This window comes from Silene latifolia, chromosome 2 (genome assembly GCF_048544455.1).
Source record: "Silene latifolia isolate original U9 population chromosome 2, ASM4854445v1, whole genome shotgun sequence".
Taxonomy (NCBI): Eukaryota; Viridiplantae; Streptophyta; class Magnoliopsida; order Caryophyllales; family Caryophyllaceae; genus Silene; species Silene latifolia.
In genome coordinates this window covers 34,583,362-34,606,761 of record NC_133527.1, presented here as the reverse complement: position 1 = coordinate 34,606,761, position 23,400 = coordinate 34,583,362, and the positions used below count along the sequence as shown (strand labels likewise).

Sequence of the window (23,400 nt, the reverse complement as noted above, 5' to 3'; positions counted from 1 at the left end):
TGGTTTCTCATTGTGTGTGATCTGGAAGATAAGAAGAACTATATCTTAAACTCACTACGTTCCAAGGATATTCGGCCTGACACAGAGATCGCTGCGGACGTGGTACATATCATTATTTTCTATCTTTTTGACTATCATTAGTTTCTATCTTAAACTCACTGTTTTCTCCATATATAGTATGTTCATTTTTTTTCTCCTTTTTCAGGTTAGCAATGTCACTACGATTTTATGTCGTTCCAAAGGGTATAAACACTTTGTAGGTGAACCCCTCTTTCCATTTGAGACTCTCAATGTTCCTCAACAGACAAACATGTAAGTTCATCATTCTTACTCCTTTCCACTATCGTTATCATCAGTTATTTCCGTTCAAGTCAGCCTTTAATGTTAATTATTGTCGCTATGCTTGTGAAGACACGATTGCGGTGTCTATGTACTGAAATGGTTGGAGGCTGGCCGTGACCGATCCTTGTGGACAGTTGCGAGCAATTTCAAGGGTTTGCCTTCATTCCGAAGGGCAGTTGCGTTAAGCTTGTTACGATGGCAAGAAAATCAGAGAGAGGTCTTATATTGTTTTCCTTTATTTGTTACCCTCATTTTCCAGTTTTACCTTAAAACAACCATTTAAATCACGGGTTATCAGATTTTAATTATTGTGTTTGACATGCAGATGTTTTAATGGACGACAAGTGTTTGTTCGGAAGATGTGTGGATACTAGCAATCAACCAAGGAGTATGTGTGGTTCATTTTTATGAAAAGGCGTAATGGTGTAAAATAGGACTTGGTATTTTGTTGTGTCATGTAAAGGCGAACTGAGCCTATCTGTTGGATGGCATAATCGTCTAGAATATATTCTCACGAATGTTCCGATGTTCTAATCTCGGCAACGTGTAATGGTAGGGCATGGTCCCTCATTTTGACTGTCTTTTTCGTGTTTAATGATTGTCTAGAGGTCTAATGACAAAATGTAATCTGATCTTTTGTTCAATAGTTGTGCCAAGTGACTGACTTTTATGCCAATTTGATAGACATCATTTTGGATAATCCATCTTTATTGTAGTTGGCAGTGTGCAAGAATGGTTACACATTCTGTTTCGTTTTGGTTGATGGTTATGTTTCAAAAACTTTTTGGAGATAAAAAAGGTGCAACTCTGGCTTTGGTTCATTGTCGAATGTTGGGCTTATAACTTGTAGCGGGAATTATGTTACTAGTTACGCCATCTTATCACTGACACACACCAATTATATTTCCAGATACGTCAAAATCATTTGCATACTCAAGTATGATATTTGACTTTTCGATTGAACACCTGACTGTTCATTAGTTTCAGGATTCCACATATTCAACTTCGAATCATCGTTTATTAACACACGGGTTTTTATCTTCTCAGAATACTAGTAGATACGCTTTTCACGTAAAACATGTGCAACAATCATGTTAACATATATGCTTTTTTAAGTTTCCACTCAAACTCACCAATAAGTGTATCCATTTTTTGTCGTTGGAAAATTAGACTTCCTGCAATGTTAATTTTGTCAATCTATTGAACTTTGACATGTAAGTTCATCGTTTACGCTATTTATTTTAATATATAATACTGCCAGGTACGCTTCTAATGTAAAAGAGCTGCAACAATTGTGTTTATATACACGCGCTTTTATTTTCACACAACTGAAATATTCAGTTAATGGAAACTAGCTGTCAGTTCATGTTTATCAATTCATCATGGCTATAACAAAAATACACAATAACTCTTTCTATCAAAACCTATTAATGATCATCCATGTATTGTATAGGTTAACATTTATAGTTTCCATTCACAACTCCGATAGATACACTTTAAGCCTTGACAGATACACATATAATACTTGAAGTTACGCTCATAAACAGCTACAAAAATCAAAATAAAAAATGTTCAATAATCTCATATAACAGCTCAATAAATGAAGTCTCAAAAACAGCTCAAAAATTGAAGTCTCAAGTCCTCCCGCCATTATTCATTATATTTGTGTATGTGATCCGCAACTCTTTTTGTTCAGTCCTGAAACGAAAAAAGGCTATAAAACATTAAAGGTTATAGATTTGATTAGATACAACAATACTATTCCTTAATTATGTACCAACTAAACAAATTCAATCGGCCATCAGTATTATCTAATAATGAATGCACCAAAATTAATAGCGTACCTGTATCATGGAATCATACTCTCCCAGGACAATTCCGACTATCATGGAATCCTAATTCTCCGCAAGCATTGCATTTCCTGGCCGCTTTCTTCTGTTCTTTTGTAGCCTTTTCCTTTTGGGACATCATTCTTTTTCCGCCCTTTTGTTTTTGATCAATAGGAGGTAAGACAACCACTTCCTTTGGTATTTTTGTTCCTAAGAGCATCTCAAGTTCCCTATTCTTCTTTCTCAGCCTATCACCCGGGGTACTACTACTACTACATTCTGACGTACTGGTTTGTGCATTTATCTTGTCTTTAAAATCTTTCAAAATTCCCAGCAATTCGTCAACATACTCAGTTTTTTGTTCAGCGAGCGTTACACACGAGAACACCTCGGACCATAAGGTACCAATTTTGTGCCGTCTAACATCTAATGAGTTACAATCTTCAATTAAAGTATGTGGCACATTACTACAAATCGGCTGACATGTTGCCAATTTGCTCCACCGACTTAACATATACTGTTCTGGAACATTGTCAAGGCCTTGTTCTTTCAACACGTAAAGCGCATGACGGCACAAAATTCCATGTCTCTCGAACTTTTTACAGGTGCAGTTCACTTTCATTTCGTCAGATATAAAGTTAACATAGTAAACCTTGTCTTTTTCACGATCAATAATGGGGATGTCATCACCGGTAGTAACCCCTAATATTTTAACACCACAGGTGAAACAAGCAGCCACCCACTCGTTTTTAAATTCAGAAAACATCACTGGGGTGTAGAACTCAGATGCGTGTTTTTCCAAAGGGTGAGGCGTTTCTAGATCAGGGAAGGAGTTTTTTGACTCGGCTATTAATTTGGATTGTTTCCATCGCTGAGCATCCATAGCACTCTCATACCTCATAAGAAACTCAACCAAAGTTAAGTGTGGGTTCATGAAATTTCCGAAAAAGCTATTCTCGGACTCAGACCTGGACGTGGTTCTCATTAGTCCACCCATAAATAAATCCCTGAAATATGCTGGGATCCAATAAGCCCTTTTGTCAAACATGGTATCTAACCATTCATTGCCGGTCAGCCCGTATGAAGATATAACTGAGCACCACCGTTCCTCAAACTCAGACGGTTCGATATCTTCTGCCCAAACACAGGAGCACAACTCTTTCATGAAGTTAGTTTCCCGATATAGCGTAGTTCCGATCTTGTCTGGCAGCTTTTTCATGATATGCCACATGCAATATCTGTGCTGAGTTTTGTCCCCGAACACTGTTTTAACCCCTGATCTTATGCCCCTATCTTGATCAGTAATTATGCAGACAGGATACTTATTGCTCATTGCACTTAGAAAATTCTGAAACAACCATACGAAATCCTCATCAGTCTCTTTCCTTATAAGTCCTGCTCCAAATGACACGCATTTTTTGTGATGATCAACCCCCGTGAAAGGGGCAAATATCATTTTATACGTGTTCATATTAAACGTCGTGTCAAAAGACGTCATATCACCAAAAAGACTGTAATTCTTTATAGCTATAGGGTCAAACCAACAAACCCTAGATAGTCGACCACGATCGTCAACATCAAAATCAAAGTAGTATGAACTACACATGGCTTTTTTGTGCATGAAATTTTCAATCATCATTTGCGCGTCATACCCTTTAATAAATTTTTTCACATCCCTCCAAAAATTTTTGAAGTCCTCAAGTGATGCCCCTACATTTTGATACCCTTTCACGTACTCTTTGAACATCCTAAAGCTTTGCACAGGCCCTTTATTCACCTTAGAATTATCAACAATCATGGTTTTATGTATAAGGGTTAATTCTCGTGACTCAGTCAAATGCACCACGGTGTTTGGTGTTGAGAGGAGGTGGGTGTGTCCTTCATGAAAGTCAACGATCACATATTGTCCTTTTTCATTTCTTCGGAAAAAAATCTTTGCATTACAACAAATTCTAGTTCTCTGTCTCTTTTTTACCTTCCCTCTAGGCTTACTTTCTCCAGCTTTACTGCACACACAGTACTTAGTCATGACAATCCCATCTATGTTTCGTTGCGTCGACTTCCTCATTTTAAAACCAATTAGCAAAGATAAGCCTTATAGAATTCTAGCCCATCCTCTAGTTTATCAAAGATCATACCCAAAACAGGCTTCAATTCTGGCGCACATACAGGTATTCTTTCCTTCGGGTTTGTCTCGATGATTGGTGAGCCTGCATCTATGCACGCTACACAGTAGAACAGTATGGGTATAAGCAGCGAGTTCAAATAACTGATGCACAACAAATATAATCTTCAGGTACGCTAATTTAGTCAAAAGAACAAAATCAACTAGAAAACAAAAAACCACATAAATTAACTCAGAAATTTGTGCCTAATTGCTGACATATCGTATTTTTCATTACTGACTACTTAACGTAGACGTTAAGATACACCAATCACGTCTTATAATTTCGTCACAGGCAGAAAGTCCAATGTTTATTATGACACAAATCGGTAGATCCGTTAATTACAATTCTAGATACGCTGCTGACAAAACACAAACGCATCAACTATACTAATATACATGCTTTTCATATACGCTGGTTTATATAGGGCGGTTTCGTTATTCTACCAGGTACGTTTTCCATATAAGGCAATTACATCAATTATACTGATATACATGCTATTGAACTAAACAGAATACTGTATAGCGTGCACAAGAAATATGTTCAGCAAGTGTAATAATAAACTCTAAAACAAGCTGCATATCACATACACTAACCAGACCGGTAAGACAACTGTTCATATCCATCGGACTCATCAATTTATGATATCAATCAGGATAACGATACATGAGCAGCAATCGTAATAATTTGTCTACCTATGTTTAAATTATCATGAATATGCATCAAAATTATCAATAGATACATCAATCAGACGATTTTATTGAAACGATTTATAAAAAAAGGCTATATGAACTGATTTGCAGATTTACATACCTAGATGAGATGATGATTGCACGATATCATTGCTATCAGCTGGAACAATCGCATCAGTATGTTCCCCCAAATCGCTAGAACCTTCAACATCCATAATTTTCTACGATTGAAATAATTCTGGAATGCCAATCGAAATCACAAAAATCGATTGTTCATGCATCAATCACACCAAATTAATCAGAAAAATATTATAACATTACATCAATTAGATGATCAACGCCATTGATTATGATCAATTTCGTCGATTTTTGGCGGCTGTAGTTTTAAGGTTTTCGCGGAATTTTCTAGTTCTTCGCGGAAATATTTGTTTTGATTTGGGGGAAAAGATTTGGAAAGTAGAGAGAGAAAGAGAATTTTGGATTTTTTTTTGTCAAAACAGTAAGGTTAGTCGCGCGTAGGATTTTCGAGGTTTCCGTGTTATTTTTTGTTTAAAATCCTACTATTGTAGGTCGTTCTCACCGTTTGCACCGAGTGGTCGTTCTCACCGGATCCCGCCTCTATATATATATATATAGAGAGAGAGAGAGAGAAGAGATCAACTAAGGCCAAAAGATATATTGAGTCCATAAGTTCTATTATGAGCCATTGGATGGAGGGAGATGAAGGGATGAGATCAACCCCAAAAAAGTGTGTTTATAAGCTAATCTCACCATCTCTCTCCTCCTTCACTAATCCACTCTAATTAATCACTAATTTACTATATATTTGTTTTCCACTCATCCATTTCTCTTTCATCTTACACATTTCATTTCTCTCTTCTCTCAAACTCTAAAAAAAACCCAAATAAATAAAAAAAACCCAAAAATCCAAATAAATAAAAAACCCAAAAAATCCAAATAAATCAAAAAACTCAAATAAATCATTCATTTCTCTCTTCCTCATTCACCACCACCCACCACCACCCCACCCGACACCAACTAACCACCCACCACCCCCGCCGCCGCCACCCCACCGCCGCTGATTCGTTTTTTTTTTTTTTTTTTTCAACTCTTTTTTTTTTTTTTTTTTTTTTTTCAACTCGTTTTTTTTGTTTTGTTTTGTGTTAATTTGTATGTTTTGAGTTGTTTTTTCCATTCATTATTTTTTTTGTCTTTTATTTTATTATGGTTGTCTTTTATTTTGTTAGTTCTCATTTATTATTCATTTTCTTAAATCTCTTTTTGGTATACGTTTTTTTTAAGATTTCGTGTTTTAAATCTCGTTTTTTTTTTTGTGAGATACTTTTTTTTCATCTAAGACAATAATGGACTAAAGTTATACAAAAATGAACCAAAGTTATACAAAAATAGACCAAAGTTATACAAAAAAAGACTAAAGTTATACAAAAATTGGACTAAAGTTATACAAAAAATTAGACTAAAGTTATACAAAAAATGAACCAAAGTTATACAAAAATGAACCAAAGTTATACAAAAATGGACCAGAGTTATACAAAAATGCACCAGAGTTATACAAAAATGCACCAGAGTTATACAAAAATGCACCAAAGTTATACAAAAATGGACTAAAGTTATACAAAAATGAACCAAAGTTATACAAAAATAGACCAAAGTTATACAAAAAAAGACTAAAGTTATACAAAAAATTGAACTAAAGTTATACAAAAAATGAACCAAAGTTATACAAAAATGAACCAAAGTTATACAAAAATGAACCAAAGTTATACAAAAATGAACCAAAGTTATACAAAAAATGAACCAAAGTTATACAAAAATCGACCAGAGTTATACAAAAATGCACCAAAGTTATACAAAAAATGGACTAAAGTTATACAAAAATGAACCAAAGTTATACAAAAATGAACCAAAGTTATACAAAAATGGACTAAAGTTATACAAAAATGGACTAAAGTTAGTCCATATTTGTATAACTTTAGTCCATTTTTGTATAACAAAAAAGAGGAGAGGAAGGAAGGTGGTGGCCGGGTTGGGTGGTGGTCAGCCGGAGGTGTGGAAGAGGGAGTGGGTTTTTTTTTGTTGATTTGGTTTTTTTTTGTTTTGTGAGAATGAGAGGGAAATGAGAGAGAATGAGTGAATGAGAGAGAAGTGAGAGGGTGAATTATGAGGAAGTGAGAAGGGAGAATTAGAAGGAGGATGGAGTTATACAAATTAGGATGGAGTTGTACATGGATTAGGAAGGGAGATTAGGGAGGGAGATTTATGGCCATCCATTGAGATGTAATCTCATCCCTCCATCCCTTCCATCCAAAGGCCCTTATAAGGACTTAGGGACTCAATGGATGTAAGGGCCTTATAAGAACTGCTCTCTCTCTCTCTCTCTATATATATATATATATATATATATATATATATATATATATATATATATATATATATATAGTCGGGATCCGGTGAGAACTCCTAAATATTTGAGGATTGAGGATTTGTGAATACAATATCACAGGTTCTTCAATACAATATCACGCAAAAATCAGACGTTTGCCAAATTTTTTTTTTTTGTTTTGGCGCAGGTGTTTTTTTTGTGTGATATTGTTTCGAATAACCTGTGATATTGTATTGAACAACCTGTGATACTGTAACGAAATCCTCAATCCTCAAAAAGATAGTGTATCCTCACATGATCTCATTCCTATATATATATATATATATATATATATATATATATATATATATATATATACACACACACACACACACACACAACTCTATGTATAACTCAAACCAAACAAATTTTCTTTCCGTATTTCTATAATGCCATATCGTAAAACAACTATCATGTTTTCAATCAACAATGTATAACATCACCTCATTATCATCTTTCTCTACACATTCCCCATTCTCCACATACATACATCCACTGATTTATACAACACTTTGCTACAAAAATACACAATTCACAAGATAAACACATAGCGATCCCGACTCATATCCCATGGTGACCGTTCAAAATTGTAGGGCGAGTTCGCGAGTTTAGGACGTCTCCCAAGCCTTTGCATTAGCTCCTATAACTTCTACCCCGGGTTCATTTTATTTTGACTCCTTATGTTCATTAGGTTCATTGGTTACAGGTTTCAGGATCGTCGCTCTGATACCACTTTGTGACACCCCCATACTCCAAGTGCCTTACTATGACCACTTAAGTTATGAGAACGTCACCATCTCGGTTACCCGAGGCAATGATAATCAAATGACAATGAAGAAACATAATTTAAATAACAATATAGTTTAAGGTGATTACATGATCAAATGCCCAAAACTGATAAAAGTACAAAGTACTCAAAACAGTCTACTGATAAAACTATTAAAACTATAAAAACTATAAAACAGCATCTGACACAGCGGAAGACTTCTAACTGCCACGTGATGACTCATCCCAGCTATCCCATACGCGTCATATCTTACCTGCTTAATAACTGCTCACCATCCCCGAATGGATCACCACAGTTTTTAAAACATTTAACGGGGTCAGTACTAATTACACAATACAAACCAATACGAAACAAAAGCCAAACAGATCAAACAACACATCGATCCCCAGTCTCCATCATCAATCTCCGCACAACTGACTACACACTAAAGTGTGTAGCCCTGCCAGAATACCCATCGCAACAGGTACTCCTCGCCGCCAGTGGGGGACCGCAGCCGTTCCCACCTAAGCCCCGCTTATCTCATCGAGCGATAAACCCGTGTTCCTTAATGTGCACATCCCTCCTGTGGTGGGTTCCACATGAGGCGAATCAAGGGCGTGAAGCCACTCCCGCAAGTGACTCCACTCAGCCAGAGACGCAACCCGAAGATCACAGACAGTTAAACAGTAATCACCATACAACATCAACAACCGTCTGAAACAATCAACAATATGAAATCACAACCGTCTGAATCAATCAACAATCACTAAATACAGCACAATCACCACAATCATGTAATTAATACTGAGTAGGGAAAACCCTACCTGGAACAGCAATCACCACAGACGGTCACAATCAGCTAATCAACATCGCCCTTCACTGAAATTACATCCTATTAAACATACAATCATACAATCACAATCTAATATCAACAATACTCCCCAAAACCTCCAAATTACCCAATTAGGGTTTTAACCAAACTCAATGAAATAACATAAAAGCTATACAAGGATCTTACCCTTGACACGACGAACTCAGCGGCGTAAAGAACACGATGATCCGACCACCTTAGTGTTTGGGATTTGCTAACAACGCGAAGAAGGAGAACTACGTAACTCTTTTTCTCTCTTGAAAGGTTTTAGAAAAGTGAAAACTGATTAAGAAAGGTGACGGAATCCTTTTTATACTAATCACGCGTTATTAACAAAACCCGGCTAAAATAACCCGTAAGACCAACTTACTCGATCGAGTAAGTAACTTACTCGATCGAGTAAGTAACTTACTCGATCGAGTGCCCCTTACTCGATCGAGTGTCATACATACTCGATCGAGTACCCATCAGACAGACTACTGTTTCGTATAAAAACATAATTACTCGACAGAGTAAGCCCCACTCGATAGAGTACCCAAAGACTCATAAAACCGTAGTATTACAGTAACTGTGGAGCAGTCTTGGCAGGTACTTAAGATTAACTGACTTGGGAGCTTATGGGATGCGTAAGGAGTCTGCCAGTCTACCTAGAAGTCCAGATCATATAGTTTATTAATCACTTTATTTATTTCCGCTGCGAGTTGTAATTAAATTTATATTGAGTTTTAATTTGGTTAATTTGTAAAGAACATGTAATTGCTAAATTTTATCTAAAGTACTTTGGTTTGTTGTACTTTGTTATTCACTACCTAGGGAAACCGAGATGGTAACAATTCTATTTTTTTAGGAATGTCTTGCTAAAGGCTCCTAAATAAATGAGGGTGTTACAAAGTGGTATCAGAGAGAACGATCCTCAGGCCTAAACCAATGAACAATAATGAATGTAGGATGTGTCTAATAAAATAAACCCCAGGTAGAAACTGTTAGGTGCCTCTCTTAGTGCAGTTAAGAAGGCGTCCTTAATTCGTACCATGGCCCTCTCAGTTTTGAACCGGGTACCATGAGATCGAGAGAAAATTTGAGGAGTGGGGTAGTTATAAGGAGGTATATAGTATATTTGAATGTTTTGTTGTAAATTTTACTAATATTGTTGCAGGGTGGATTGCGGTAAGTATTGTGAATGAAATGATAGCTTGACCATGTGATATTTATGATGAAATTTGATATCGTTGTTGGATGAGATGAGATTTGGATGAGGAATGAGATGTCGAATTGTTTTGATCATGGGCATGAACTTAATTGTGGCATTGTTGTTGGTTATTTGGTTGGATGTTGTGTGATGTGTTGTTAGTAGTATCATGTTTAGTGATATGCGGTTATGTGAATCGCGAAACCATGTTATTTACAATGTTATGAAATGATTAAATTTGTGATAGGGATGCTTTAGAATAGATGCCTAGTCATGTGTGTGAAGTATGATGACCAAGTTGTGTTGATACAAGTATAGGAGAGTTTTAATAAGGGCTTATGACCTAGTAAAAAGGGAATGTAGAAGCAGAACCTTATTTGTCAGATTTTGCTCATATTCGGTTTAGTTGTCGTTTGACCTCTGTTTATAGTCTAAGGTTGAAATTTTTATGAGTGATAACCCATGGCGTTAGCTTTCCAAAGTCATTGGTCTCATGTTTAAAAGGTTTATGATTTGGGACAAATAAATATTTTAGTGGACAGTGGTCGGAATGTTCATGTACAGTTAAATTTTCGACAAACGATTTTGTAAAATTTCTCATTTAATATGTACTTAAGATTTTTCCCTAATTCCAACTCCACTGTTTAAAAGATTCATATATTTTTTCAAATTGAGAAGGCACATTGCAAGATAATATTTGGACATTTAATAGTGATTTTTACAAGCTGGCCCAAGTTTTTGACAAATTACTGATCAAATTTTGTTTAGACCAACTGAATTGTAAAAATCTTTATAAAATGGTTGTTTGAGATTTGCATTCGATTCTTTTTCTCATGTTTTGAAAACTCTCTATATATTCCGGGAATTATAAAAACTCAAAGAGAAATTTAACAGTTATTTGATGGTGATTTTTGAACGTTACAGCTTGACTTTGAATTCTGAAAACGCGAGTTTTACCAAAAGTTCAATATAGATGCTTTATTAATTATTAACCTATGATAGTTGAGAGGTAGGAGTGACGATAGAAGACCAAAGGAAGGTGTGGACAGCGGGCCGCCCACGGGGGCGCTTGGGAGGAAAGAGAAACAAGCGTTTGCATTTTTGTTGGAGTCGCCACCAATTTTTATGGGAAATTGGAACCGTTCGAATACCTCATGTCATGTCAAGACATAAAGTGGAGACATGAACACTAATCAATCGTTACCCTTAGCATTCTATGTCTAGAATGACTCTCGTGGATGCCAATGAACACGGGTGTTCAGGGAGATCTGGAGTAAGGGGTGAGGGTACGTATTAGGAAGCTCTTTTGATCGAACACCTAATCCCGCCCGCCTCGATAGCGGCCTCTACTAATTATTAGGGAAGTTATTCATACTTGATATATCGTCGGTTATATGCATGCAATGCAACATCCAAGTTTTAATCCTAACATGTGAAAATTAGGCTAAGTCGGTGAACAATTAGTTTAACATGCAATTGGGTCAAAGTAGGATTTAAGTTAAATTACATGTGAAAGCATACAAGTGATATGAAATACAATGAATACAATAAATATAAATTACAATAATTACATTGGGGTAGGCGATTTATGTCGAAAATACCTTTAAAACGGATAATTTGAGAAAACGAATAAAGGAATAAATTAACGAACAAATCAGAAGGTGATAATACGATTAATAGTCAATTATACGTAAACTAATTAAACTAGGTCAAATAAACGGGAGTTCAGGGACAAAATTCAACCTGGAACAGGCGCAGCAGAGCTGCGTCCTTTGGAATAGGCGCAGCAGACGCTGCGTCTGTTCCTGACCTGAATTCTGGTTGTGAAGCCGGAATTGCGTGTCGTTAATACTCGTTGATAAATTTAATGATTTGATTAAATTATTTACTTGGGTGAAAGTGATTAATAGGTTATTTACATGTGAATAATGGGTCATAAAGCAATAAAACATGGATGAGACGGAATATAGACGGATTAATTACATGAACGAATGATTAATTACTGACATGGGTGAATGAAATAAATTAAACATGATTAATTGACAACAAATTAATGACGAACATATGAATAAACAGATGAAAATATATCAATGAATCAAATTCCAGAAACTCAATATGAACAAATCGAATTTCTACAACCCGGAATGAATTTATGGCGAAAACCCGCAAATATTGGATTATAAGGGATTTACGTTGGATTTATGATGAATTAAACATGTTAATGATGATGAATAATATACATGTGAATTAATATGTTATTATGACGAAGGAATTAAAGAACAAACGAAAACAAAAAGAACTTGACGAATTACAGAGGACGAAGGAAGAAGAAAGGAAGCAGGAACTGCGGCAGCCTCATGAAGAGGCGCAGCAGATACTGCGCTCCTTCGAAGAGGCGCAACAGTTGATGCGTCCTTTCTCGACGGTTAGTCTTCTGGAAATCCGTAAAAAAGAGGTTTTGAAAATGATTTTAGAAATCGGTTTTAATGATATTTTCGACATAAACCTTACATTAGTTGGTACAAAGAGTAAATAACAATAAATAAATAAGGATTTACACCCTCAGACTTACATGTTTGACGAAACGAGATGAACTAAGATATCGATTAGTGATGCTCGACGCGAATGTAAAGAAAGTGCCCTCGTAAGAGGAAAACGAACAGATTAATTAAGTTGATTGATTGTGTAGTTGGTCAAATTGGTCGGTCATGCAAACGAGGCTGGTACTCAGAAAGATCCGAGCTTACGTGGTCGAATGATCAAGCACGTAGACGCCAAAAAGTAAGAACAAAGGTCTAGAATGCAAAGGGAGAAGAGAAGGGCGGACACTCGCGTGAGAAATATGAGGAGCGAAGGCTCCTATTTATACTAATCACGTGAAGGAATAGGGTTTTCGGAGAGTCTTTGGAAATGAATCTCGGAAAGATATGAAAAAGATACGAGAGATACGCAGAAAATGACCTGGGAAGAGGCGCAGCAAGCACTGCGTCTCGTGGAAGAGGCGCAACACCTGCTGCGTCTATTCCCAAGTGGTTTCCTCCTGCGAAAAAAAGATTTCCGTGTTTAAATTATGGAATAAAGAGATAATTCGGTTTTCCTTAATATTTTGTACGAATATTACGGGAAATTATTTACCAAAGATTAAAGATTGTGAAATATTTATTTAAAATATGGAATAGAAATATCCGGAACATTCCAGAACATTCCGACTCGGGATTTAATGGTTATCAGAAAATGAAGACGGTTTTAGGCCCAGACTCCAAATGTACTCTAATTACTGCCAAAACGACCGTATCGGCGCGCAGATGACACTTAAGAGGTATACATTACTGTTTGAGCAATCACTTGACGATAATCTTATGAACTGTCACAAATCGTTCCGCGTACCAAACATGCGGCCCAATCATCACCGGGTGGTTTGCGGGAGGTGCAGAAATGAGGTATCTACAGAGCCCCCACTTTGACCGAGGCTTGGACAAGGCGAAAGTCAAAGTATAGCCATCAGGTCAATCGAAGATTACAACCTGACGACTTTGGCGACGCGAGGCGGTTCAAGGGGTTTGAACCAAGGACCTGTCGTCGGGAACATTTTAGAGTCTGTCGACTATCGGGGAGGGTCGTTTAAAGTTCATTAGACTACGTAAGGAGGCTCGCCAGCCATAAGAGGAGAACATACCTGAGACTTCTTTTGGAACTTCAGGGAAAACAAAATGCGATATCAGGAGTAGACAGCAGGACACAGTCGGGAACCGCTGAGGAGAAGAAGACTGCTTGGGTAGCCTTCATGAAATATTAAGTAGCAGGACACAGTCGGGAACTGATGAGGAGAAAACTGCTTGGGTAGTCTTCTTGAGAGGGAAAGTATACCCGCTTACTCTCGTTCGGGGAGCATGATGAAGGCGTGTCAAAACACCTGTAAGGGAATATCCGCTCGTTGCGACAAGCAAAATCTTGGAAGCGACAAATAACGTGTAACAGTCTGTTGTTGGCTTAGAAATGTGGGCCGGAACGAAAGATAATCGTCAAACGGACCAAAAGGATAAAATAGCATCGGGGAAGAGGCGCACCAAGGATGGGCCCACAAATAGGGGTGGGCATAATCCGGTCCGGACCGGAAAAATGGACCGGTCCGGACCGGAATCTAGTGGACCGGAACCGGAATTAAAAATTCCGGTCCGGTCTACGGTCCACCATTTTCCAAGATTCCGGTTTCCGGTCCGGTCCGGTCCGGGACCGTATTTTCCGGTCCGGACCGGTTTGGACCGGAATGCCCGAAATTATTGTTATTTGCATTTTTTTTCTTAAAATTGTATTTTTATTCCGGTCCAATCCGGTCCAACCGGTCCGATCCGGTCCAATGGACCGGAATCTTTGGACCGGAATTTGAAAAAGTGGGTAATTCCGGTCCAACCGGTCCGGTCCGGTCTTGGACCGGAATTTTTCCGGTCCGGTCCCGGTCCGGAATTTTTGTAATCCGGTCCGGTCCCGGTCCATGAATTTTGTCGATTCCGGTTCCGGTCCAAACCGGTTTCGGTCCGGTCCGATCCGGTTTTGGACCGGTGCCCACCCCTACCCACAAATAACAAACTCATAACGAATTTTTGAAAACTCGTAAGGAGGGAACACCAGGAAGAGGCGCAGCAAGAGCCGCATCTCTTGGAAGAGGCGCTGCACCTGCTGCGTCTATTCCCAGGGTTGCATTTTCTGCGTAAAAACGCGATAAACAGAGGCATTATTCATTTGTTTCGAAACACAAATTCATCATTTTCTCTCTCAAATCTCAACCATTTCCGCCAAGGTTTGATCCAAAAGCTTGCGTTAATCATGACTAATCGAGGTATGTATCTTATTCTTGCATTAATCTTCCGTATTTGTTCGATTTTGAGTCGAAAAAATTAGGGTTTATGACCCAATTAATCGAAAATTTGAGGCTTTTCCCCCAAATGCATTTGCTTTGTGAAATTGACATTAGAAATGGACAATTGGTAATATTAGGAACATAACCATGTATTTGTCTTGAATTTTCGTTGAGTTTTGATCCCTTGAGTGAATTTGAGACGGTTTCACAGCTAAACCGTAAATTGCTTCGAAAATAGCCTTATGATTGCCCATTTGCAATGAAACTTGATATTCGGGATCCTGGGATGATGGGTAAACTTCCTACGATCTCGGAATTTTGGTTTGTGACGGATTTTTCAGGACACTTTCGAGGGCATAATTGTCGTTATAGCGAAATGCTGCCGAAATTTCGACTCGAACCCGGAACTAGGCTTCAAATTAGGCTGGACTGGACCCTAACTACCACATGAGTGATTGGTTTTGTGAGACTATGGCCAAAGATGGCGAAAAAGGGTGATTTCAGGGCTCCCAAAGGCTTGAAAGTCCCTTAACAAGGCTCGTCGTCACGTGACGCGGCCTAAATTTACTTTAATGTTGCAGGTTATGAGGCTTCTACTTCTGGGAGAGCTCCCATGGAGATAGACGCTGCTGTGGTCGAGGAGGCTTTGGAGCGGGCATTCACCGTCGCGGTGATGGCTGCTGGGGACGAGGTCCATGAGGAGGAGGCTGTTGAGGAGGAGGAGGCCCCGAGACGGGCCAACGTTGGACGAGGTGGTCGTCAGCTGAGAGGAGCACCCGAGTGGGCTGAGACCTGGGAGAGTAGGCACCTTCTTTGGGCTGCAGAGGGTCACCTGTCCTACAGGACGGTGAAGAGCTTGGTAAATAGGAATCCACTACTCATCACTTCCTTCTTTCATTCATTTGTTCACATCCCTTTCAATTTTCATTCAAATTTAAAGATAGCTTTTGTTTCAAATCACAACAGGAGGCCGGGAACATCAGGTCGTTCTCTGGATACACGACGGTGATGGAGCACTACGAGCGGCTGTCGACGGAGGAGCGCGCCATGATCGAGCGCGGAGCGTTCGGTGCTTTGGTGCAGGCCTGGAGGGGTATCGCGAAGAGGAAGTTGCGGGCTAACCTTAGCCTGGTCCGCGCTTTCTTGGACCGATTCTGGGATACGACTTCCACTTTTCACATGTCCTTTGGTGAGGTGGGAGTCACTCTGGAGGACTACGACATGATTTCTGGTCTGCCGTGTGGTTCTAAGGTGGTGGAGTGGCCGGAGACTGCCATGAGGGTGGACTCGGCCGAGGCTAGGAGGTTGATCGGCTGGAACTTGTCGCCGAGGGCTGCTACAGTACCGGGTTTGATTCCCAGCTCCTACGTTCGAGACTACTTTGCGGGAAAGATCCCGGCGCTGGTGATGATTGACGAGAGGGAGACGACTCCTCCTCCCTGTACTGCTGAGCAGAGGGCCCGTCTGTGGCTTTGGTGGTTTCTGTCTTCGATTTACCTCGGAGACAAGGGAGAGAGGCTATCGACGAAGCTTCTTCCCTTCCTTGCTGACCTGAGCTCCCTAGGGCGTTGGGACTGGGTCACTGCTAGTTTTGCGGTCCTCATCCGCTTCATGAGGGCCATGGTTCGTCCGGAGTTGATGGAGAAGGGGACTTCTCCTGGCGCTGTTGGACCTGGACTACTGCTGGAGGTATGAACCTTCATTTAGACTAAAATGAATTCTTTCTTTTGTCAAATCTTGAAAGATCGTCATTAACTATCTTGCTTTACAGGCGTGGGTGTACTCCTACTTTCCGGGCCTTGCGCCCAAGAGGACGGAGCCGCTAGAGAAGGCCTATCCCATGGTGAGGGATTGGGTGATGTGCAGGACGAAGAGCAAGCGTTCTTCTCACGGCGTCTACCGACGGGACGTGAACGCTCTTCAGCTGGATAGCGTAAGCATCTCACTTGTATTCATTTTGCTTCTTTATTGCCTTCAAATCGATCATAAGAATGATTCCTTGTTTGTCTTGTCCCAATGGGTGCCCAGGCCTTGGGCGGAGTACGCTGACGTGCCTCCTTTTGTGGCTGAGGTCCTTTGACCTAGGAGCTCGAGTCGGCTGTTGTTGAGGACGTCGATGGGTCCTGTGTGGTACTTGGGCGAGCGCTTGGCTCGTCAGTGCTCTAGGGATGTGTTGACGGTTCCTATCGATCCTCCTAGGACGATGTTCAGGGAGCCTTCTAAGGCAGAGAGGGAGGCCGACTTGGCTGGCGTTGCTGGTGACGCCCTGCTTCTTCCGGGTGAGGACTACTCGGCGTTCCTTTACGGGAGGTTGGCGTACTGGCCGGTAGTGGTGAGCATCTTATTCTCCTTCATTCTTGATTTTGAGAACTACGATGAAAGATCATCGATTAATGAGAAATATTTGACTTGGCAGGAGGTTGAGGCGGCGGGCATCGAGCCCCCAGAGTACCCCGAGACCCTCGAGTACACTGACGCGACCGTGAGGACGACGCTCTCCGAGCTGCGTGACTTTGACGTGGCTGTTAGAGATGCTGGCCTGGACGATTGGCAGCATCTGATTCGGAGGGTGAGCCTCTAATTTGCATGATATTTTTTTTTTGTGTAAGAACACATTTGGTTGAACTTTATTCAATTATTTAAGAACTTCTTTTTGAAAATGCAGGTTGCGCCGTCTCGATTTGTGCCGTTATGGAGGGTGGCCAACCGGCTGCGAGCTACTGCCGTCGAGGCTCTTGTCGGCGGTCGAGGCCGTCAGGTATGAACTTTGTGCTTATTTTGTTTTTGGTTTTTTTATTTTCCAATTTTCTTGTAATTGCTTGAAATGATTGACATGAGCCAATTCTGTTGTTTACAGGGGAACCGTGAGCTGGAGCAAGAGCTGGCTTAGTCTCGGGAGGAGACAGCTCGCATGCTGAGGGAGCTCGAGGTTCGAGACGCCGAGATTGCTGCTCTCGCGGCAAGAGTTGCGGAGCTGGAGGGTGGCCAGCAGTAGTTTTGTTTAGTCTTTGTTTGTTTGTTCTTGCACATTTGTACATTTTGGACCTTGATTTTGAACATTTTGGACTCTGTTTGGGGCGAGAGCCCCCAGTTTATTGCACATTTCCCTTTTTGGTGTATATATGACGGCCTGAGTGCCTTTGCTGCTGGGTTGTGTTGCTTGTATCTGCAGGTTAGCTTTGAGCAGGTTTGGTAGATGACGGTTTACGCCGTCATGCTGCCGAAATTTACATAGAAATCACGCAAAACATACACTTGTATATACATGTGACCTGAATTAGCGCAAAACGAAAGACTCAAAAGCACGCAATAATGCAAAAAATGCAAAAATTTTGCCGGAAAAATGACCGGACGGTAGGGAGGGTTACCCCTAAAAAAGACAAAAAAAAATTGAAACCTATAAGTTGGAAATGAAATGAAAATGAAACCAGTATATACATTTTGAAATGAATTAAATTATAATGAGAATTATTTCCTAAAAAAAGAATTAAAATGAAAATGATTTCTTAAAATGAAAATGTGCAAGTGTGGTAAAACGGCGAAAATGTCGATGTTGCCTCGAAATGCGTGCCCGCGAAAATAGGAAACATGAGATATGGTAATTTCCACGTATTTACCAAAATAATAACCCGTAGGAATAGGAAATTATGCGTCATGGAATTAGGAAAGATCCAACGCGGAAAATCACAGAAGTCAAGCCAGGGAAGAGGCGCAGCATGAGCTGCGTCCCTTTGAAGAGGCGCAGCAGGTGCTGCGCCTGTTCCCAGGTTGTTCTGTTCTGGCAGATTTTTGGAAACAGAGATTAGTATAAATAGAGACGTCGATGGAGCTTTTTATTCACACAATTCTTCCGTCTCTTCTTCGTCTTATATAAAATTCTCAAAATAGTCTCTCATCATGAATACTTTAGAGATTCGCTTGAAAGAATGGACCAACGAATTTTCAAACGTGGAGAAATATGACATGTGCGCCTATAATCTTGGATCCTTGTTGAGTTTAAAGCTTATCAAGGTTGTCAAACCATTTTTGGATGCTTGTCTCGATTATTGGGACCCGAATTACCATGTTTTTGCGTTCCCTGGAGGCGATATTTGTCCATTTCCCGAAGAAATTGCTGCTGTTGGCGGGTGGGACCCTGAACATTTGCCTGCCATTCCTTCTACTTCACAAGGGTATAAGAGCAAATTTAGAGACTTGCTGGGACTGACTAGGCTCGAGGTGGACCGTCTAGTGACCTCGAAGGGAGTGCGAATGTTGGACTTTATTGACCGATTTATCAACAGGGCCGACCCCACCGTTTCTTACGTTGCTAGGCGAAGGGCATTTGGATTTTGCTTGTTGCATGTGTACGTCTTCCAAGGACATGTTGATGAAGACTTGAGAGGTGATCCCCGTCTTTTGGGCCTTGTTGAGCAAATGGAGCTGCGCAGGAGCCCAGCTTGTTTATGTCTAGGAGAGATCCTATTGGGCTTGGATAATAGGAAAGCCAACCGTGACCTACCGTATTTGGGAAGTCCCGTCATTCTGCAGGTAAAAGAACATTTCCTTCTTTTCTTTTCTTTTCTTTCTTTTTCGTTTTTTTTTTCGTTTTTTTTTTGTTTTTTTTGTTTTTTTTATTTCTCATACCTGCTTTTGGTAGGTGTGGCTTATGGAACGGCTTCGATTGATCGAGCCCCCAGTTCATGTTCCTTCTTATCATGCTCGTTCAATTGCAATGAGGACGAGGCTTTACATGGTGGACTTCACCCGAGTCTGCAATTATTGGGAGAACAAGATGAAGAGCGATGATGGTCCCTTGATTAGGTGGATTGTACCGTGGTGGCACCTCAAATCTGTCACTAAAGTGTCTTCTTTGGATTCCACTCGATCCTTGCGCATTCCTGGCTTGGAATTCGTGGTGTGCATCTTCCCGGAAAGGCTGATGAGACAAGTTGGACTAAAGCAGACTATCCCGAAGCTTGATACTGTCCCGCAGATTGCTGTGGCGCTTACTACGGAGAGCCGAAGGGGAGTGGGCCATTAAATGGGCTCAAAGGAATATATGGTTCTTGAACTCTTCTGTTAGTGCCTTGTGGGTGTCGGATTCTTATCTGCGATGGAGGAAAGCGACTACTCCGGAAGAGCGTGAGAGATTGAGGAAGCGCGAGCCCGTTGATTACAAGGTGCGCGAGGTGGAGAAGGAGAAAGAGAAGCATCTGACAGAGGGAAAGGAAGAAGCCGGGTTTCGAGTTGTTCAACCTTCAAAGAAACCGAGGACCTCTCCTGTCGTGGAAATGGTGATTGGCAAGAATGGGAAGTCGAGGCCTCGAGAAAGACCGTTGGTGATTAGGTCTGAAATGGTGCAAGAGCGTCCGGCTCGAGGTCGTGACAAGAAGTATGACAAAAATGACAAGGGCAAAGGGAAGATGGAAGAGTAGCCCGAGTCTTTATTTATTATTTATTATTATTATTGTTGTTGTAATAAAAAGGTGGGGTTTTTAGAATCCTAGCCTATTTTTATTTTTATTATGTAACGTATTATTTATTAGAAAATGAATGAAATAAAAAAAGGTTAAATGGTTATGAAACCGTTGCGATTTTCTATTTATTATTCTTGTCGAATTCCAAATGCAATGCAAATGTCCTTCTATTCACATTTTAAAATAAGTGGGTTGTATCCTGTGAAGGATTGCCTACGTATTCATTTAGAAAATGAAATCAAACCCTTGCGCGTAGTTCGAGTAAATGTAAAAGAATAATTGTTCTAAGCAAGAGCTTGTAATGAACTTAGAAAATAAACATGAGCTTTTTACTTACTCTGAAGGTGCGAATTTAGTTTATTTGATGATATGAGGATGACAAATTTGTCAGAATGCAAGAGCAAGGTGACATTGGCTTATTTTAGCTTGGCCAGGGGCCATTTATTTAGTGTCACAAGAGCGACACGTGGGGTTACGCGAGGCGCGTTTTTGTTCCTATTCTAGGCATAATACCATTTTAGTTGGTCGAGGTTTGTCGGGTTTGAAAACTCATTCCCGTCTAGGTCTGTGATTCTAACCGCACCCTCTGGAAGTATGGATTTGACTAGAAATGGTCCGGCCCAATTAGGTTTGAATTTTCCCCGTGGGTCGACAGGTAAAAGAGCTCTAACCGATTTAAGTACTAAGTCTCCTTCCTTGATGTTTCTTGGCCTAACTCTTTTGTTGAAAGCTCGTTTGATACGTGCTTGATATGTTTGGACATTATGCAAGGCGCGTAGCCTACGTTCATCCAGGAGGACGAGTTCTTCATATCTATCCTTTTTCCAGTCGGCTTCTGGGATTTGACTTTCGAGTAAAATACGCAAGGATGGTATTTCTAGCTCGACTGGTTGTACAGCTTCTATGCCGTAGGTCAAATAGAAAGGAGTAGCCCCAGTGGGCGTCCTAACAGATGTACGATATCCCCACAAGGCAAAGGGTATCTTGCTTGGCCAGTCTCGATAGTTGTCAATCATTTTCTTGAGAATTGTGACAACGTTCTTGTTTGCTGCTTCTACCGCGCCATTAGTTTGTGGTCTATAAGGCGAAGAATGGTGATGTCTAATTTTGTACTTGGCTAGCAATTGCTCAGTCTCAGCTTGGAAATGTGATCCATTATCACTAATGATCTCATGTGGGCAACCATATCGACAGATGATGTTGTTTTGTATGAATTTTGCCACATTTTTGGCTGTAAGACTAGTGTAGGAAGCCGCTTCCACCCATTTGGTGAAATAGTCGATTGCCACTAGGATGAAGCAGTGACCTCCTGTTCCGGCTGGGGTTATCTTCCCGATTATGTCAATTCCCCAGGCAGAAAATGGCCAAGGAGACGTCATCGTGTAGAGCAATGAAGGAGGGACATGTTGTACATTCCCGAAGATTTGGCAATTGTGGCAATGTCTAACATATTTGATGCAATCGGATTCCATTGTGGTCCAATAATACCCTAAACGTGTGATTTTCTTTGCCATCATGGGCCCACTCATGTGAGGACCTCATTCTCCATCGTGGACTTCTTCCATCACTTTCCGCGCCTGTGAATGATCAAGGCAACGTAGGATTACACCAAGAGGTGTTCTTTTGTACAACTCTCCTTGCATGAGAACATACTGGGAAGCTAGTAGGCGTATAGCACGTTGTCCCCTATTGTCCATATCCGGTGAATAGGTACCGTTGAGCTTGAAATTCAGGATTGCTTGGAACCAGGGTTCCTGCGCTATTTCCTCTTCATCGGTGATTTGGTGTACGTAAGCCGGTTCTGACCGTCGTGCGATGCATAAAGGCATTTCCACCATGTTATTTGGCATATTAATCAAAGATGCGAGTTTCGCAAGAGCGTCTGCAAATTGATTTTCTTCCCGAGGTAGGTGTAGATAGGTCACGTTGTCAAATAATTGGGCAACTTGGTCTATTCTAGCTTGATAAGGTGCCAGGCTTTCGCTTCGGATTTTCCATGATCCCGTAACTTGATTGATGATAAGTGATGAATCCCCATGTACCCGGAGGTTCTTAATGCCTAAACTCACTGCCGCTTGTAGTCCAATGAGACAAGCTTCGTATTCTGCAGCGTTATTCGTCACCTCGAAGTCGAGATTGACAGAGATTGGTTTATGCTCACCTTCAGGAGAAATGAGCAACACTCCTATTCCAAACCCTCTTAAGTTTGATACTCCATCGAAGTAAAGGTCCCAGGAGTCTACATCAGTTTGGAGTATATCCTCGTCTGGAAATGACCAAGTGTCTATCGTTTGTGCGTCATTGATGGGATTTTCTGCGAAGAATTCGGCGACGGCACGACCTTTTATAACTTTCAGAGGCACGTATTTGAGATCAAATTCTGAGAGCATCAAGGTCCATCTTGCTAGGCGTCCGTTGAGGACGGGTTTCTCGAAGAGGTATTTGACTGGATCCATTTTGGAGTATATTTTAACGGAGTAGCTAAGCATGTAATGTCGTAGCTTCTTCGTTGCCCACACAAGAGCGAGGCATGTCTTTTCGAGTTGTGAGTATTTACACTCGTACTCCAGGAATTTCTTACTAAGGTAGTAGATAGTCCTTTCTTCACTTCCTATAGTTTGAGCTAGCATGGCACCCATGGCGGTTTCGGTTACTGTGAGATATAAACCAAGAGGTTGGTCTCATTGAGGTGGCATGAGCACTGGTGGTTTAGCCAATATCTCCTTGATTCGATCAAATGCCTTTTGACAATCGTCATCCCACATGGTGTGGTCCGTTTTCTTGAG

At 40.4% G+C, this 23,400-nt stretch overlaps 1 protein-coding gene across 1 annotated transcript; it reads right to left on the bottom strand.

Annotated features, from left to right (window-relative positions):
* Nucleotides 1-2,199: 2,199 nt before the first annotated feature.
* LOC141639031 (protein FAR1-RELATED SEQUENCE 5-like) lies at nucleotides 2,200-4,239 on the bottom strand. The gene has a single exon (XM_074448214.1). The coding sequence runs from the start codon at nucleotides 4,237-4,239 to the stop codon at nucleotides 2,200-2,202; it is 2,040 nt and encodes a 679-aa protein (XP_074304315.1).
* Nucleotides 4,240-23,400: the final 19,161 nt, after the last annotated feature.

What these genes read in the sequence shown, in the direction of transcription:
- LOC141639031 (XM_074448214.1), bottom strand. Translation starts at nt 4,239, where the DNA reads ATGAGGAAGTCGACGCAACGAAACATAGATGGGATTGTCATGACTAAG.